This window comes from Trichosurus vulpecula, chromosome 1 (assembly GCF_011100635.1).
Source record: "Trichosurus vulpecula isolate mTriVul1 chromosome 1, mTriVul1.pri, whole genome shotgun sequence".
Taxonomy (NCBI): Eukaryota; Metazoa; Chordata; class Mammalia; order Diprotodontia; family Phalangeridae; genus Trichosurus; species Trichosurus vulpecula.
The window spans coordinates 56,427,629-56,446,861 of NC_050573.1; the positions used below are offsets into that span (position 1 = coordinate 56,427,629).

General features: G+C 39.5%; 1 protein-coding gene across 2 annotated transcripts in view; it reads left to right on the plus strand.

The window, feature by feature from the left end:
- The window catches only part of UPF1 (UPF1 RNA helicase and ATPase), a 60,665-nt gene that overhangs the window by 15,601 nt on the left and 25,831 nt on the right, over window positions 1-19,233 (plus strand). For both annotated transcript variants that reach the window (XM_036757059.1, XM_036757068.1), the window contains exons 2-5: window positions 8,820-8,962; window positions 10,506-10,595; window positions 12,790-12,957; window positions 14,404-14,584. In XM_036757059.1, the coding sequence (XP_036612954.1) occupies window positions 8,820-8,962; window positions 10,506-10,595; window positions 12,790-12,957; window positions 14,404-14,584 (582 nt within the window). The remainder of the gene's footprint in view (window positions 1-8,819; window positions 8,963-10,505; window positions 10,596-12,789; window positions 12,958-14,403; window positions 14,585-19,233) is intronic.

The following is a 19,233-nucleotide window of genomic DNA, read 5'->3' on the forward strand; positions in this document are numbered from 1 at the left end:
AGATATGCTTGATATTTAGTCTCTACCTCAAACTTTTCCAGAGGAGAGCAACCAGACTAGTTAAGGGTCTGGACTTCATGGCATAGAAGATTGAAGGAACTTTGGAATGTTTGGCTCAGAGAATTAAGCTCAGGGAATACAAGAGAATGGTCTTCAAGATCTTTGGCCCCCAGAAAGCAGAACTAGGAAAAAAATACATAAAATTGTACAGAGAAGTACATGAAGATTCAGGCTTTACATAAAGGGAAACTTCCTAACAATTAGAGCTTTCCAAGACTGAAATGGAATGCCTGAGCAGACCAGAGGCTTCCTTTTACTATCGGTCTACAAGAAAAGTCTGTGGGACTATTGAAGGGTAGATTGGGGAGATGATTCTTTTTCCTCTAGGCTGGACTAGATGGCATCTGAAGTCCCTTCCAATTCTGAAATTCTGGATTCTGATTTTGGTTTTCAGCTTTTCTATTCATTTCTTTAAAAAATATTTTTTAAAACTATCTATTGCTATCTTTTGTTTTCAGGTCACCTTTGTTTCAGAATGTATCCCTCCCCTACCCTAGCCATTCCTTGTAACAAAGGGAAAAGAACAGCTCATCACAACTAACCACATCAATCTGCAGTGAGTTCCACACCCAGAATCCCCTATCTTTGTAAAGAAGGAGGGTGTTGCATTATTATCAACAGGCATTAGACACACGCTATTGCAGAGCATTATGGGGGAACACAATTACAATATCCAGCTCCTGAATTTAAGAAGCTAGACTTCTTCTGGGGGTGGGGTGGGATGGAAGGAGCACATAAAGTTAACAGACATTAAAAGTGCCCACTATGTGCCAGATACTGTACTAGGTACCAGGAACACAAAACCAAAACAGTCCTTGCCCTCTGGGAGCTTGCATCCTACTAGAGGAAAACAGGATGTAAAGAGAGAAATAATTTTTAAAAAGTTTTATTGATGTATTTTGTTTTTAAATTACACCCACATAGAGATCAGTCTATTCCATATGTCAACATAAAATATAATCTAAAGAAAGGAATGGGAGAAGGGCTAAGTTCTGAAGGGAATGAGGAAAGGCACTGCTGAGGAATTGGCACCTTGAAGGGGAGTCAGGCTTGACAAGAAGCTGAGGGAAGGAATGGGGAGAGCACTGTAGAGATGGGAGGACAGCCTGTGCAAAGGTGTGGTGGAGACAGTGTAGTATGTGAGGGGGAACGCCGTGTAGCCAGCCTGGAAAGATGTATAAAGAACTTTAAATGCTAAAAAAGAGTGGGGTTATTATTTATTCTAGGAGTTGGTTTGTGTTAGGAGTTGGTAGTTTATCCCTGAGGCTCCACAGGAGTCACTGAAGCTTTTTGAGCAGGGGTGTGACATGATCAGACCAGCGCTTTAGGAATAACAATTTGGCGACCAGTGACCTCTTTAACATTCCCACTCTTTCACGTAGCTCGAGTCTCTCCTTATCTATTCACTGCTTCCCTAGTGCCTACAAACATGCCCATGTCTCCTCCATCAAAAGCCCTTCACTTGATCTGTCCATCCATGTTTGTTGTCATCCCTTATTTCTCCCCTCTTTTATGGCTAATCTCCTTGAGAAGGCAGTCTACCATAGATGCCTTCACTTCCTTTACTCTCATTCTTCTCTTAATTCTTTAAAGTCTGCCTTCTGACTTTATCATTCAACTGAAAATGCTCTCTACAGAGTTACCTGTGATCTTTTAATCGCCAAATCTTTTCACAGTCCTTCTCACCTGTTTCTCCTTGATCATCTCTTCTCTCTAGGTAGAGAGAGACTATGTAGAGGAGATACTATTATTTAATCTTCACGACAATCCTGGGAGGTAGGTGTCGTTATTAACCCTATTTTGCACTTGAGGAAACTGAAGCAAGTAGCAGCTATGAGTGTGCCCAGAAACACTGAGCTAGTAAGTGTCTTGAGGCTAGAATTGAACTCAGATCTCAGTGCTCTAGCCACTGAGCAACCTAGCTGCTTCCAGGCAGTTCCAAGACACTTGTCTCCCTACTCCAGGCACTTTCACTGGCTTTCTCCCTTGCTTTGAATGCTCTGCTTCCTCAATTCTCTGGCTTCCTTCAAGTCTCATCTAAAAATCTCACCTTCTATTTAAAAAAAAACATACAACACAAAAAACTTGTCCTAATTCCTCTTAATTTCAGTGTCTTCCTATTGATTATTTCCAATTTATCCTGTTCATAACTTATTGGCAGATCATCTTCCCCATTAATCTGTGAGCTCCTTGAGTACTGGGACTGTCTTTCACTTTTTTTTGTAACCCCAGGGCTGCTTAGCACAATTCCTGGAACATAGTAGGTGACTAATGTTTATTGACTGATTGGCTGGGGGGGTGGATTACAGAAGGAAAGTCTTTCCTTTCCTTAGTTCTTTCTCTTAAAGGCAGGGAGACCAGTTAGAAGACTGTTATGATAGACCTGTGAGAGGTAGTTGTGGTCTGTCTGAATTAGGGATAGAGAAAAATGGGGACAGATGCCAAGGTACAAGAGGATAGAATCAAACACATTTTGGCATCAGATTGAATGGGGGGGGGTGTGCGGTTCAGAGGGTCAGAAGGACTCCACAAAGTTGTAAACCTAGGGGACTGGGAGAAGAATAGTGTCCTTGACAGAAATAGGGGAATTAGGAAGGAGGGTGGGTTTTCAGAGGAAAGGGCAGGTTCAGTTTTGAACATGGGGAGTTTGAGGTGCCCCTAGGATATCAAATTAGAGCTGCAGAAATAGAGCCAGGAGGGAGATGAAAGCTGCATGTGTGGGTCTGGGAGTTGTGATAATTGAGCCCATGGGAACTGATGAGAGATATGTAGAGAGGAGGGCCTAGGACAGAGTCCTCGGATAGCCCCAGCCTTTGGAGCATGCCATGGAGAGAATGAGCTGGGAAAGGATTAGTGAGACAGGAGAGCGGTGTTGTGAAAATCTAGGGAAGAATATGTGATCTAGAAAGCTGAGATCTTAGATAAAGCCTCTTGATTTAACAATTAAGATATTGTTGGGGATCTTGGAGACCAGTTTGAGTGGGGTGAGAGCCAGGTTGCTAAGGGACTGAGAAAGTAGTGGAGGTTAGGAGAATAGATAACTTTCCAGAAATTTGTCTGTGAAGGAAAGGACAGAGAGCTTGACAAAGGCAACCTTGAGCAATGCTACTACATTAAGTTGTTACTTAAAAGTTACATTCAGGAATAGAGAGATACTAAGTCTTCTGCCACTGTTTGATTCCAGTCACAAGTAGATTTTCCCTGTGGCATTTGGGTTACAGGCTACCGAAAAGGTGGAGGTATTCCAGATAAGTTTAATGGATGACTGAGGTAGGTGAAGGTCAGCATCAGAAGTACAATGTGCACGTGTTTATAGGATTGGAGAACAAGGAGGAAAGGGAGCGTGGGCACCTCGTTAGAGAATGGAGATGAAAAATTCTCAGGGTCTCTGAGAAACCAATCATTACTTAGGGATTGCCTCCTGGTTTGAATTATCTGAGCTTAGACTTCTTTCCATTAGTGCAGGTAATTGAAAACTGAGTGGACCTTTTACACAGGTCATTTCGTTTGTCTTCCCAGTGATCTTGAGATGTGTAGTTTAATTCAATAATAATATTTTAGCTTACATATCCCTTGACACTATGCTGGGAACTAGAGATATAAAGATGAAAAATGACATATCCTCAGGAGTCAGGGGGAGGGGCTTAACATATGTACAAAAACATAAGGCAGAATGTAAATGAGGCAAAGGAGAGGTCACTGTCATGTCAGTTGGAATCATCATGAGAAATGCAGAAGTTGAATTAGAATTGTAAGGAAAAAATTTCAGTAGTTGGAGATGAGAAGTCATGAGAGATGGACTGTATGCCTAAATAGAGGAGGAGAAGTAAAAGAGGCTCAGTAAGCATATATTAAAAACACTGTGTGCCAGGCACTGACAGTATTGACAATTCAAAGAAAAAAAAATCAAACAGTCCCTGCCCTCAAAGAGTTTACATTCTATTAGGTCTACAAAGTCCATGCAGAAAAAAGACCAAGAAATTGCTCATCTATTTTAAATGAAACTGGGCGGGGAGGTGAAAGTAGATAGCCGAGTTGGTCTTAGATTATAGATATTTGGGCAAGTAAGGTGTTTGTATTGTATTCTATTAAGCAGTGAGAGCTGCTGAAGGTGGGGGGTGGGAAATGGGATCTGGTCAGACCAGTGCTCTAGGGAGGATTGTTTGGTGAGGGAAGAGAATGGAGGCCAATATTCCCAGCACAAAGATGGGAAGGATCTAAAGCAGAGTGGTGGCAGCCAGAGCCCTCATGGAGGATGAATTCACAGGATTTGGCCACTCTTCCCACTTCTGTTTCCGCTACTCCAAATCCAAGGAAGACTAGCAAGTTTAAGGTTAGGTGAATGAGAGAGTGGTGGTAGGGTGAGAAACTGAGGCATAGTTAAAATAATTTGACCCAAGTAAATTAGTCAGGCATTTAGTAATAAGCACATAGTAAGCCAGGCACTTTCCTAAATGTTGGAAAGGCAAATACAGTAGAAAGACAGCCCTTGGGGCAGCTGGGTGGTGTAGTAAGTAGAGTACCAGCCCTGGAGTCAGGAGGACCTGAGATCAAATTTGGCCTCAGACACTTGATACATATACTAGCTGTTTGGCCTTGGGCAAGTCACTTAACCCCAATTGCCCTGCCTCCCCCCCCCCCAAAAAAAAAAAACCCAGGGAAAAAAAAAAGACAGCCCTCGCCCTCAAAGAGTTTATATTCTAATGGGGAAGCCAACACATAAAAGGAGGCTGAAGGGATTGGGGAAATGAAGGTACCTACTATGGCTCGAAGAGAAATTAGACCAAGACTAGCCTGAGTGCTCTCCTTAAATGGAAGTTCTGGGAGAGAGACTGAAGGGGCAGAGGTCCTCCCAAAGTGGTGACTTCTAGGGCTGGAGTGAGACTTCAGGATGAAGAGCTGGGACATAGTAGAGGAAGTCTAGAAGGTATCCTTTCAAGGCATGAACCTTTTGGTGAGTTGTGGAGTAAGGTTTTGTTACCTACATTCAATCTATTTTCTTTATGCTATGCCTCTTAACGCATTTGAGGTAACAGCAAGGTGGGTAAATATCTGGTTGAAGATGAAAAGGATTCATCATGGATGTTCAGGCAAAAAATCCATCATGTTTAGTGCAGGGTTTACAAATTGTAAAGAGTTATGCAGGGTTTTGCATGTAGTTTGAACCGTTAACTAAAGCAATACTTAAGTAGGTCTGTGGTCTGTACAATGTCAGTACTCCTACTGATGAAAATCATAACCTATATGTCTTCTTACCCTGATTAATCTTGTCCTCATCCTCCCAGAAGTCCTCTACGGACCATCTTCCTTGTGTTCTGGGTCTTTGTCTAAGTCTTAACATGCAGTAACATTCAAGCTGTCCATCTTTTTTCTTGCTCTTATTACATGACATCAACCTCCTTTTCCAATCTTACATTTTCTTAATGGTGTCTTTTATACCACTTAGGGGCATTTCGTTATTGCCAGTGTACTTGCTTGCTTATGCCTAATGTGAGTCGGTCATAATTTTGATTCTTTAAAACTTTTGTTCCATGATTTGCAGCATGATAGCATCTCTAGGATGTTTTAAAAGATGAGCTTGGGATTGTTGAAAGTGCTACGTGATTTCCCACTATCTTAATTTCTTTTTAGACAGAATTCATTTATCATCTAGTCTGTGGCACCTCCCAAATGTATAAGTACTTAGGGGTTAACACAGTAGGCTGCTTTTTATTTTGTATGTCATGGTCTGGACAATAGGTGCTTTTACATTTTGTTTTTCCCATGTGAATAGTTATAATCATTCTCTTGATTCGTTATGCATTTGGTTCAAGTGGATTGTCCTAGGACTTCCTTCAGTTGTTAGATTTTCATATGTGAACAGGACGATCTGGAGGGATATTACCAACTGAGGAATTCACTTTTCCATTTGGGCTGTGCATGAGACATTCTTCATTGTACTTCACCAGAATTGTAAAGTTTGCTTTTTTGTTGTTGTTTTGTTGTTGGAGTGGTTTGCCATTTCCTTCTCTGGTGTGTCTCCATTTTACAGATGAGGAACTGAAGCAAATAGAGGTTAAGTGACTTGCCCAGGGTCACCCAGCTAGTAATTGTCTAAGGCCGGATTTGAACTCAGATTTCCCTGATTCCAGACCCAGTGCTCTATCCAGCCACCTATCTGCTCCTTGAATTGCAAGTTACAAAGCCCCAAATCTAGAGTAAAGGCAACTTGTGTTTTAAATCCTGCCTCTTCAGTTTACTGTCTGTGACTTGGAAAATCACCTACATTATCTGGGCCTCCAGTTTCCTTATTCTCTGTGCACACACATACTCAGACTTAGGAGCACATGTACACCTTTTGAGAGCTTCAGGCACCATAGGAAGTCACAAAGCCAGAGTTAAATTGTTCCTTTATATCATACATCAAAATAGAATTAACTTGATAAGAAATAACTTTACATGCTAGCTCCCACAGAAAGTGAAAAGCATATTCACTTCTTCTTGACTCATATTATTACACATTTCCCACACACTTATAATGATTCTAATCTGACAGTTCCATGAATTTTGTTGGGAAAATGTGGTAACAAAGACAGTGTTCTTACATTTGCATTTCGAAGTACCAAATAGATTACCAGGCCCAAGGTTCTTAATAGGATCAGATAAGCAGGTGTAGGGAAAGGTAGTAGTTATGAAGAAGTACACAGAGTAAGACTCCCATCAATCCTCAAAACATTTATTATCAGGTCAGGAAACCTAGGTTTAAAGTCTTAGCTCTGTCATTTAGTATGTTTGTGACTTTGGACCTTAGCTCTTCCTTTTTAAAGGCTCAAATTCCCCATCTGTAAAGTGGAGCTAATACTTGGTCTGCCTCTGAGTTTTGAGGATCAGATGAGATGATGGCTATAAAGTGCTTTGTAAACTATAAACAGAACTATATAAATGCTAGGTCCTTGAGTATTGTTTTGTATTATGTCTCTTATGTCAACTTTGGGTGGCCGAAGCCAAACAGCAGTCTAGAGACACAGATTCAGGAATCAAACAGAAGTTTAATTTCAAAGTGAGGGAAATGGCTTACAAGCAAGGCAGCAGATTAGACACATTGGGGGGGACCCGCTTTAGTGTAAGCAGATCTCAGTGCTTACCTATGGCTGTGCAGTGAGCTGTAGCACTGACAATGAGGAGTAACAGCAACAGTGAGACAAGTTTGATTCATGGCAGGGGTTCATGACCAGAACATGGGTACCTGTCCAAGCTTGTCCAGTGCCTTTCTGAGCTCAGAAAACACCTGGTGCTGGTCGAACAATACAGTAACTATGTGATTTTGTCAGAGGGTGAGCGAAAAGGATCGTTGTTTTGCCAAGCTCAGGGCACAGCTTGCTTGCTGGGCTTCAGCTCTGGAAAACAGGGTGTCTCCCAATATTTTGACATTTGTTCGAGTTGATACTCCCAATAGTCAACAGTAGATGAGACAGATATTTTTCAGTTCCTATTTTGTAAATGAGGAAGTGGAGCCACAGAGAGGCTGACATGCTTAAGTTGTAATAAAACTAGAACTCTAGTCTCTGCCCAGTCTAGTATTGGATCCACCATTTTTGCTGTACCACGCTATCTTAGCCTGTTGCTGGTCGACTAATGTGAGCTTTGTGTCAGAGGGAGGAGACTTATAATTAGAGATTGTTGGTTTCATTTAAGTTGGAGATTTTGATTGTTTAGTTAAAGGGTGGAGGTGAGCATTTTTAATAAGATGATTCATAACATGGGATAAATGTATTAAATATATTCCTGTTCTTGTGTGATGCAATCTAATTAGTGCTGTTCGCTTGTGAATTCTTGATCTTATTTGTAAATGCCATTTGAAACTTTATAGATTAGTTTATATGATCAGCTTCATAAGATCTTGAAAGGTGATTAGTATTCCATCATAAAGAGATAAAAGAGACATTCTAAGACTAGGTGTGCTAGCAGACATGGAGTTAGGATGTGTACTGGGAGTGGAGGATGGAACGGTTAGTTGAGTTTGGATGAAGAGGAAGGACAGAACCATGGAGACCTCCTCTGTTGTCAGCCTAAGGAATTTGAACTCTATTTGGTAGAGAATAGAAAATCATTGAAAGGTTTTGAATAGAAGTGTATCCATCTCAAAGTTTTTGTGCCTTTTTAGGCTGAGGTTCTTTAAAAATAAGTCCAAGAATAGATTGAAAGAATTTTGGGTAGGAATATTTTATCTAATATTCAGTTGTGACATCTGAGATACCTAAATTGTCTTTTCTCCCATATTTGTAGTGTACAACATTTAAATTCATACGTTCTAATGGCTAGTTAAACTTTGAAAAGCAACCTGCACCTATGGAAAATGTTCAAAATTATTTTACTTGTTCTTTTTCACATGCTCAAATGACAATTGCAAGAATATAGTGTTGTTTTTTTTAAGTCAGCCATATTTCTGCTTCACGTAACCCTGGTTTTGGGGTTTATTTTCCCTCTTGTAAAGAGTCACATGCTGTGGAAATAATTGCTGTGTCCAGATAGAAGTATATGTGAAAAACGAGTAATAAATATTAAGTCCAGTGGACTTAGTAGTGAAAAATAATATATGAAAACTGCCACAGTGTTGATTCAAGGCGAAATAGTTCTGAAACTTAATGTGGAAATTGAGCTGTGACACATTCTTCCTACTTTTGCAAAAACAGTGTACCGTGTAGTTATACAAAAACATTTTTTAAAATAAGGTGTATTAGCTCTAGAGCATAAACTTTACAACTGACTTTTTGACTTAGGTTAACGGACCTGATGGTATCCTACAGAATGGTGCTGTGGATGACAGTGTAGCTAAAACTAGTCAACTGTTGGCTGAACTGAATTTTGAAGAAGATGAAGAAGATACTTACTATACAAAGGATCTCCCTGTGCATGCTTGCAGGTAAAAAAAGAAAAAGCTTCTGTTCCAAACTCTGTAGAAATGACAAGCCCCAGATATTGGCATTTGCCCTAGTGTTAAGAGAAGGCAGTGGTGAAGTGTTTTCCCCGGTGCTACTTTCTGTTCAGAGCCTGAATTAAAACCTTAAACTGTGACATTGCTTCTGTTATATATATCCATACAGTCCCGTCCTTAGGGTAGTTGCCAGCTTATTGGGTTTGTACTACAGACATTAAGAGAGCAGGAGGAGAATTTACTGTCACTAGTTACCAACTGCCTTCAGTTCATACCAGCCTGTGAATCTTCATAAGATAATCCCTACATACTTCCAGACAGAGGGCAGGCTGTCCCTTTTGTGACTTCTTTTACCCATCAGAGTTTCTCTTACTGTTCATTTTAACCTGCTTTCCCCAGTGAAAATCTAGACTGAAGGATAAAATCAGAGGTGGTTTGTTTTCCAAAGGGCTTGTCATAGGAATTTTTGAAAATGATGAGCTTTCCTAATGGGTTTAAAAAGGGATTTAATTTACATACATTTTCAAAATCTTTGAGTAATATTAAATTGCATATACATTTTTTTTCAAAAGCCATAGAATGTCAGGTCTATAAGACACCTTTTAGAATTGAGAGTGTCAGCCAGAAGGGGACTTTAGATTATATAGTTCTACCCTATCATTTTACAAGTAAGAAATTAAGACACAGAAACATGAATCTGCCTAAGACCATGCAACTAGTTATTGCCTGGGCCAGAACTAAAATCAGTCCATCAACAAGTACTTATTATAAATCAGACTCTATTCTAGTGCTGGAGATAGAAAAAAAAGGCCCAAAACAGTCCCTCCCCTCAAAAGAGCATACATTCTAATGGGGGAGGAGGGCTCCGAGAGTCAGAGGTTGGGAGGGAGAGCATTCCAAAGATGGGGTTCCTGGAGGTCACCATGAGTTGAACATGGAGAATATCTTAGGAAGAGACAGACACTCACTCTCACTCTCACACTCTCTCTCTCTCTCTCCCCCCCCCCCTCTCTCCCTCCCTCCCTCTCTCTCTCTCTCTCTCTCTCCTCTCTCTCCCCCCTCTCCCTCTCTCCTCTCTCTCTCTCTCTCTCTCTCTCTCTCTCTCTCTCTCTCCCTCTCTCCCCCTCTCTCCCTCTCTCCCTCTCTCCCTCCCCCCTAGGTAATAGTCCAGTAGTCCCTATCTTATGCTGCCAGTACTAGGATGTATTCTCTCTCTTCTTCAAGACACAGTAATGGTTTAGCTGGCATCCACCCACAGTTCTGTCAAACTCAGTAAAAAGTGGTTTGAACTTAAGTTGTTTCCCATTACAGAGTAAATCCCTACAATCCTAATATTTCTGTCTTGAATTTTCAGGACTTAAGGCTCTGCAGTTAATGAATTTAATTTTGTTCCTGGGATTATCTTACTTGAAGTTGCTTGATGAAAAACTTTAAATAATATAAAAGTAAAGAATTTTACATTGTGCTAAATTAAAAGCAGACAACAAACCTTCCTACTTTTTTAACTTTTGTGATGTGTTTCCTTTTTTAGTTACTGTGGCATCCATGACCCAGCTTGTGTGGTTTACTGCAATACTAGCAAGAAATGGTTTTGTAATGGACGTGGAAACACTTCTGGCAGGTAGCTCATCAGATAATGCATGGTCTTTAATCAGGCTTGTGCTTAGAATTGTATGGAAATGATGGGGGCATTGGCATGGAGGACAATAGAAAATCATGTTACCAAACCTGGCCTTTTTTCCTGCTATGTGACTGGTTTAACTTAAAACAGATGGTGCTATGTTCATGTATTTACTCTTGATTTATTTTTTGTGCTTATTTTTATTATGCAAGTATGGTTGACTTAATTTTCTTCCTAGTTTTATTTATGCTTTTTGCAAGATGAGCTCTTGGCATGCTAGTTTAATCTTAAGGTTTCTGCTTTTACCATTAAAATACAGTAAGAGAATATTGTGCTCCCTGAGGAAATAATGACTGAAATAGCAATTTGAGCCTTTTAGAACAGAAGTCTTTCTTCAGGGCATTTCTGATTTTCATAATGACCAGATTTGGGTCCTTCAAAGAAAAATTCAATCACACTCACTAGAAAGTTCTATGTTTTTAGTTTGCTATTGCTCATACACACTCGAGAGCAGTGTCAAATGTGATAGGATTGCTTTTTTTTTTTTTCGGGTTGATAGGAGAGTCTTTTCTAATACTTAAACTCAAGTTGTACAACCATAGACTATAACCTTAAAATTTAGGGTGCTTTCAAATTCCAGAGTTGCTGTCCATTTTGGATTTTCTTGTACAAAGAAAATGTAATGATCTTAATGTTTCTCAGGATTTACCTTTTGCTGTGTGATTCGTTCTCATCCATCAAATGCAGTAAATAGTGCAAAAGCTTATTATCTTGATTTTATAAATGTGGAAATAGACTGAGAATTTGACTTACCCTTCAGCTAGCAAGGGGATGGAGTGGCACTTGAGTGCAGTTCTTCCAATTGAGGGTCAGTGGTCAGCGTTTTTTCCACTATAACATAATGCCTTTCATAGTGAAGCAGCTGAATAGACTTCACTGGCCCTGCAGCCAAGGAGACCTGAAGTCACCATGGCCTCAGATTAGTTGTGTGACCCTGGACGAGTCAGCTTCTTGTCTGCTTCATTTTCCTCAACTGTAAAATGGGTATAATAGTAGCACCTGCTTCTCAAGGTTGTTGTGAGGATGAATGAAATAAGATAATGTTTGTAAAGCTCCTGGCGCATAGTAGGTTCTGTATAAATGCTGATTCTCTTCCTTTCCCCTCTTAAATCTTACATAGCCAGAATTTATTCTATAAACTAAATTTTTCTGCAGTTTACTTTGAGGAAAGAGGTAAATGGGAGTCAAAAAACCTGGTATCACAAAAATTCTACCAACTTTGGACGTATTCCTAAGAAAAGTATACATTCAGTATGTGTCCAGCTTCTGTACTTCTGCAGTACTATGTAATCAGACTCTGATCTAGAGAAACAACTGATATTGTAGGAAGATTTTCAAGAAAGGGGGTATTCTGACTAACCAGAAAAATAGAGAACAGTCAATGCATCCCATTCCTGAAGCATTTTGACTAGCTAGCATTTTGCTATATATTTTTTCCATTAATAGCTAATAATATAGTGAGAAACCAATTTTATCTTTAAGTCATTCATCTGTTAACCTTCAGTCTTAAGAACACAATGAAGAATCGGATACAAGCAAAAAAGTGACCCATGAACAGCCAAGGCAGGTGTTAAAAAGGCCACATACTTGTAAAGTTTATATCCTTTCACCATGGAAAAGCCATCAGATTCTCACTCAGAGCCTCTTGACTCCTAGCTGACATATAGTCCTAACAAATTTGGTCATCTGGTTCATTTGCCAATAACTCTAAACAAAACACCACAGCAGTAAGAAGTATTTAGGGATAGACTGTAAAAAAGCGGACACAGCCATGAGATTGTAGAAGTTGGGACAAACAGCCACTTTGCTCAGTTCCTAAGGGCATTTGAGAATATGATGTTAAAGGATATATATATATATATATATATATATTCTCGTTAGGCATTTAAGGTAAAATAACATTTTTAGAAAGATTTTTATTTTTTAAAAAATCCTTTTTAAAGCTTTAGGTGTCTGGATAATTGTTATATGGAACAACTCATTCTCCAGCGACACTAAGATGAGTGAGATGTTCTTGAGCATCTGCTAATTGACCATGAATATTTCATTTCTAAGTGGGAAAATTAGAAATGATCAGTCAGCTCTTACATTTGTTCTTGGTTTTCAACCATGCCTTATTCTTTCCTGATTTCAGCCACATTGTAAATCACCTTGTAAGAGCAAAATGCAAAGAGGTTACTCTCCACAAGGATGGGCCCCTGGGGGAGACAGTGCTGGAGTGTTATAATTGTGGGTGTCGAAATGTGTTTCTCCTGGGCTTCATACCTGCCAAAGCTGATTCAGTTGTGGTGCTCCTCTGCAGGTAAGAGAATGACTGTGTCAAGGCCTTTCTTTATTAAAAGATCCCCAGTCCTTCTAAAGTCTGCAGCTCCTTTCTTAACGCCTATTTCTCTATTGATTACTAGGACTTCTCATCACAGTTTTTGCCTCAGTCAATGTAGTTGTGTTCTGTTCTTCTGTCCAAGGTGTTCTAAAGGCTGGACATATAGGCAAAAATGCATATTTTCAAGAAATGAAATGAATGAAATTCTCAACAGCATTTTATTTAATTGGAACATTAACAAATAACATTTTCAATATGATTTCCATCATTTGTGGTACAAAAGTTGATGTGCTTTGCAAGATTCACATGAACTCAATGCAATAACTCAGTAACTCCACGTTGCCATCAATTTTAGCACATTCACTCTCGGAGTATGAATATGGAATCATGTGATGTTATTTGAAGTTGAAGATGATATTTGTTAATGTTGCAGTTAAATAAAATGTTGTTGAAAATTTCAGTCATTTCATTTCTTGAAAATATGCATTTTTGCCTATATGTCCAGACTTTAGGAACACCCTGTATAGCTGCTTTATAGTTGTTTGATCTATCTAGGTAACTTAGCCCATGTCTCCCCTTTCTCTCCCAGTTAGGATTGTGAGCTTCACTGGCATAGGCATTGTTTTCATTCTCTTCCACTCCCCTGGTTCTTAAACTGTTACAGTTGGGGAGTGGGAGGCAAGATTGCGCCTGTGAAGGAAACTCCTTCAACTGACAGTTCATCCAGTTCTGGGCAGCTTAGTCTTAGAGAGCAGCCTGAGCCAATGAGTGGTCAAGAGCCTTGCTCACAAACAAATGAAATTTAGTCCTGTATAATGAGCTTTGCCATGCTTTGTGGGAAGGGACACTGGGTAAAAGGTAAGGTTCAAATATGGTTTCTGTAGAGATTTGTGTTTTTTACTTCAGAAATATAGTTTAGTCTTCTCTCCATTGAACCACAATAAGCTTCTCAAGCATGGTAGGCACTACACCTTGTTCTTTTGTCTTCCTCAGTGCTGAGCAGCATAGTACATTGGATATAGTTGAATTTTATAAACTTGCTCAGTTTTTTTTCCTGTGTAAAAATTGGCTTGAGTTGAAAGACTCTACTCTGAGGCTTCTCTATTCATCTGTGAGATTTTTTCACTCCTCCCCTCAGCCCCCTTTTTGAGTTGTTCATTATGAAGAAGCAGAATGCCTGCCTTGGCCAATCTCAAAAATGTTTCTGTAGAATTTTCAGTCTTCTCATGACTTGAAAAATTAAAAATTGATGTGTGTTAGGAAATTTAATCTCAAATTGTAAAAGGTAACTGTAGATTTTGGGTAATGAGGCCAACTTTTGGTCATAGCACACAGGTGGTGGACATGGTCCTATTTCTAACCTGTTTGATAAACTACTAGCATTTGACTAACTAGTACATTGTCCTTATAATTTGGGTTTTGTAGGCAACCCTGTGCCAGTCAGAGCAGCTTAAAGGACATCAATTGGGACAGCTCCCAGTGGCAGCCTCTGATCCAAGATCGCTGCTTTCTTTCCTGGCTGGTAAAGATTCCTTCCGAGCAGGAGCAGCTGAGAGCACGGCAGATTACAGCTCAACAGATCAACAAACTAGAGGAGCTTTGGAAGGTATGCTTTTCTCAAAAGACCTAAAATGACATCTATGTCAGATTTTATGCTTTGGTTACACATTGAGGAATAAATTCCTTCCCATTTGTTTGTTCACTGTTGAATCTCTCCATGAATTCCATGCATTTTCTGGCCTGGTCAGTCAGTGTTTGGAGTATTCGGTTCTGGGTGCTTCAATTTCAGAAAGGGCTGTTACAGTCGAGGTAGATGACACTTTCTTGCGAATTGTAATGTAGGATGCATAACCTGGAGAAGATGAGGTTTAAGGTGACATCGTTGCAGCTTTTGGATATTTGAAGTATTGTTATAGGAAAGAATAATGGTGGTTGCTATACTTGTGAATGGAGCCAGAGGAAGCAACGCAACTATGCTTGATTGGGTAAGCTATAAATCCATATGATCTGTTTCAGTGGACTCTTCACTGCATCAAGGCGATCCTTGTAATTCCTTCCTGATCGATTCCCTGACTTCCCACGGAAATTATTCCAAACCCTCTCACTTCAAACTACAGATATTTGATAAGCTAGTGCATTGTTCTTGTTATTTGGATTTTGTAGCAGCCTTGTGCCAGTCAAAACAGCTTAAAGCATGTCAAATTGAGACAGTATCAGTTGGGAATTCAAATCTCCCATTTTCCCCACTTCCTCTTTACCTTACCTGAGGACCTCACCTTTATATTGAGAAAATTGAGGCCATTCAACATGAACTCCTCTCATTTCTTTATTTCAAAACCCAGTGATGATCCCCTACTCTCTCCTCCTTTTCTCTTATCTCTGGCAGTAAGATAGCTCTTCTTGCAGAGAGCCAGAGAGCAACCTCTATCTCCACAGGTGCCCTTAACCTTCCTTCATCTAATCCATTCTCCTCTGTCTTTAGCAGATTGCAACCTCAGTCATCCCTTTCCCTCTATATATATGCACGTGCGCACACATAGATATCTTTTCTATTGCCTTTAAACATACCTAAACCTCCTCCATCCTTATAAAAACACATTAAAAAACCCTTCACTAGATCCTACTATATCCCCTCAAGCCAACTCCTGATTCTCCTTTTCCTAACTTATCACCCATGTCATATTCCCTAACTATGGGTGTTCCTCAAGGATTTATCCTATGCCCTTTTGTCCCTCTCTAATCATTTCTATTAAATTGACTCATACATGTATTTATTCAGCTACAGTCTCCCCTAAGCATCAGCTCTACATCATCTGGAGGCTTCAGTTCTTTATCACCAATTGCCTATTAGACCTTTGAAATTTTATATTCCAAAGACAGATTCAGCCTGTCCAAAAGAGAATTCACCTGTCCGTCCATACTCCCTGCCCCATTCCCCCCATCCCTCCAGCCACCCTCTTCCAAACTTCTCCATTTCTATCAAAGGTACCATCCTTCTAGTCTCCTAGCTTTGTAATTTTGACTCGACTCCTCATACTTCCTCTTACCCCACGTATTGATTCATTTGCTTTTCTTGTCTTTTAGTTTTAGTTGCCTGCCCAGTTCATTGATTTGCTTTTTTATTGATATGTTTAGAGATATACATTTTCCCTAAAGTACTGCTTTGTCTGAATCCCACAAATTTGATATGTTGTTTCATTGTCATTGTCTTTAATGAAAGTTTTAATTCCAGTCAGTTGATAAACCTTGCCATTTCTATCTACCTACCATCTCTCTTACCCACCCTCTTCTCTTACACCAGCCACCATCTTATTTCAGGCATCATTACTCTTGCCTAGATATTTTCAGTGCCTTTCTATTTGGCACTGAAATCTTTCCCACTCTAGGCTATCCTCCACCTACACAGTATTGCCAAAGTGAATTCCTAAAGTGCAGGTATAACCATAGAATTCCACTACTCTATTGACTCCTTTGGCTCCCTATTACCTTGAGGTTAAAATAAGAACTTCTATATTTACTTTTTAAGCCCTTCATATCCTGGCCTCAGCTCACATTTCTAGCTTCATTGGAAATTATTTATTCTGTCACACTAAGATTTAACCAAACTGGTCCCCCTTTCTTCTTTAAAGATGATTCTCCCCTTCCCAGCTCTGTGCCTGTATACTGACTATCCCCCATGCCTAGAGTGAGCTCTCTTCTCACTGCTACTTCATGGAATCCCTTTCTTCCTTCAAGAAGGAAGTGGCTCAGGTGGCCCATTCTGCATAAAGCCTTTCCTAATCTCCCATTCTCCAGAAGCTTCTGCCATCTCCAGAATTATTTTGTACACATTTATATAGGTACATGTTCTCTCCCCTGCCTAAATTGTAAGTGCTGTGAGGGTACTTTTGGCTTTGAATTCCCATTGCCTGCCACAAGTACTTCTGAATCAAGGCAGCTAACTAAATCTACTTGGGCCAAAAGAGGGAATTCCGACTAAGGAATAAAAGTTACAGAGAAGCAAATTTCACCTCAGTAGAAAAGAAGACAAATTCTTAACAGAGAGAGCTGTCCAAAAAAGAAAACTGCCTGCCTCTGGGGAGTATTGCATTCTTTCAGTGGAAATTTTCAAAGAGAGTGAATTATCACTTAGCAGGTTTATAAAGGAAATTCATGCAGTGGTTGTGGACTGATTTGTACAATGATTCTGCTTTCATTCTTAAGATTCTATGAGCCTGATTGTCCTGACCAAAAAAGAGAAGTAAAATACTTAGTAATAACTTGGTGATAACTTTGAATTCCTGCCTTATTTTTTACAGAGCACTTAAGTGTATTGAACTTTAAATATGATACCTGTAGTGTCTGTTCTATGTGATTCTGACTTTTTCTTACCATCCATTTTACTTTTCCTTGTTCCTTTATTTGCAACTAGATTGAGCCACAGGCTAAGTGGTTCCATTTGAACTTGGAAAAACCAGACACAAAATTGGCTTGCCCAGAGCTTTATTAAATGGTTGGGGGTAGGGGTTGAGAGGTTAAGAGTAGATGACCCCTTCACTTCTTTCAGTTTTATTTCTAACATATGTCTTGATGATGCAAATTATTAGGATAGAATATCAAAGTTATAGCAACTTGTAATGGTAAGCTCTAGCATAGGCCTTGTAACATTCTTTGTATTCCTAGCACCTGGGACATAATAGTCCGCGAAACATTTGTTAATCATGTACTTTGTGCCAGGCATTGTGCTGAGGTCTTGGGGATAGAAAGAAAGGCAAAAATTGTCCCTGCCTCAAGGAACTCACATTCTAATAAGGAAGATAACTTGTATATACCTAAGCACATACTAGATGTGTAGAGAGGGCAAAGGCACTAGCAGCTGGGGAGACCAAGGAAAGTATGTGGGTGTCTGTTTTTGTGTTTATTTTCTCTCCTCCCAGTATTGGGCGGGAAATCAATTTTTCTTCCCTTCTGCCTAATTTCCCTCGTTTGACTATAGTCAGTAGACCTCTTGAGCATCTGTTCTTTACCTATGCAGTGAACTCGTTCTTACTGAATAAATCTTGACCTTCTTTCTCCCTCATTCCATTCTCTCTTCCTTCCCCTGATTTTTGGAGTAAAATTCTAAAAGGGAGAGGGAGAAAATCCTCAATAAATATGAAATGAGTAACTTGTATGAAATAAGTTCCACTTATAGAACTTCAGGCTAGGTATATTTGCAAAAATGCAAGGCCACAGTCAATTTTGACTCTTAAAGTCTCTCGAATTCATCTTTCTGTTAGCATCATCCTATTTCAGGTCTTTTCCCTTGGTCTGAAATAAATACTCTCTTAACTGGACTTCCTGTCTCCGTATTTATTCTCCAATCCATTTTTCATGCCTCTGACCAACTAGTTTTCCTAATATATGTACTGCTTATATCCCTTCCCTACTTAGAAACATTTAATGGCTCTCACTGAATAAAATAGAAATTCACTGGAGTATCCAAGATCTCTCACAAAGCATCTTTCTAGCTTTCTCCCACTATTCCCTTTCATGTTCTTTGTGCTCTGACCAAATCGTATCATATAATCTATAGCCTGTGTGCTACTGTTCCCAACCTTGTCCTGCCATTACTCTGCCTTGTAGTTTGCTGATCCTTATGCATAGTTTTTCTTGAACAGAATGTGAATCCCTTGAGAACAGTGGTTGTTTTTGTTCTTAATACCTTGCATGTAGTAGGTATATAATGTTTGTTGACATGTACATAATGGTATTTAGCACTGAAATGGAATAGTAAGCAAAAGCAAAACGGAATATTTTTAAAAGTATGTGCGCAGCCTTTTGAAGTTGACATTATGGGGAGCAATGACACTCTGACATGCACACTATTCCTTAGTATAATTTTTTCCAGGTGAAATAATGGGCTGAAATGGGCTGAAATCAAGGGTTCCTAACCATTTTTGTATATCATGGACTCCTTTTCAGAATGTTGCCTACATTCATAATACTGAAGAAGAAGATGCTAAAGTTCTTGCAGAGGTTAATGAAAATAAATATATAGTTCTTTTTTCCCACCCAAATTCTTTTACCCTAATTAAGAACCGTTGGTCTAGATCATTACTGGAGCCTATTAAAATTTTTTTGCTCATTTTTGGGTTTTTGATGTCCATGTGTAGTTTATATGTCCAAATAAAAAGTATTTCATTGCCTCAATGGAATGAATTCCTCCTTATCATTGGGGGCTTTCAGTTAAAAGCATCTGGATGACCTCTTAAGTGGTATGCTTTATTGTTGGGA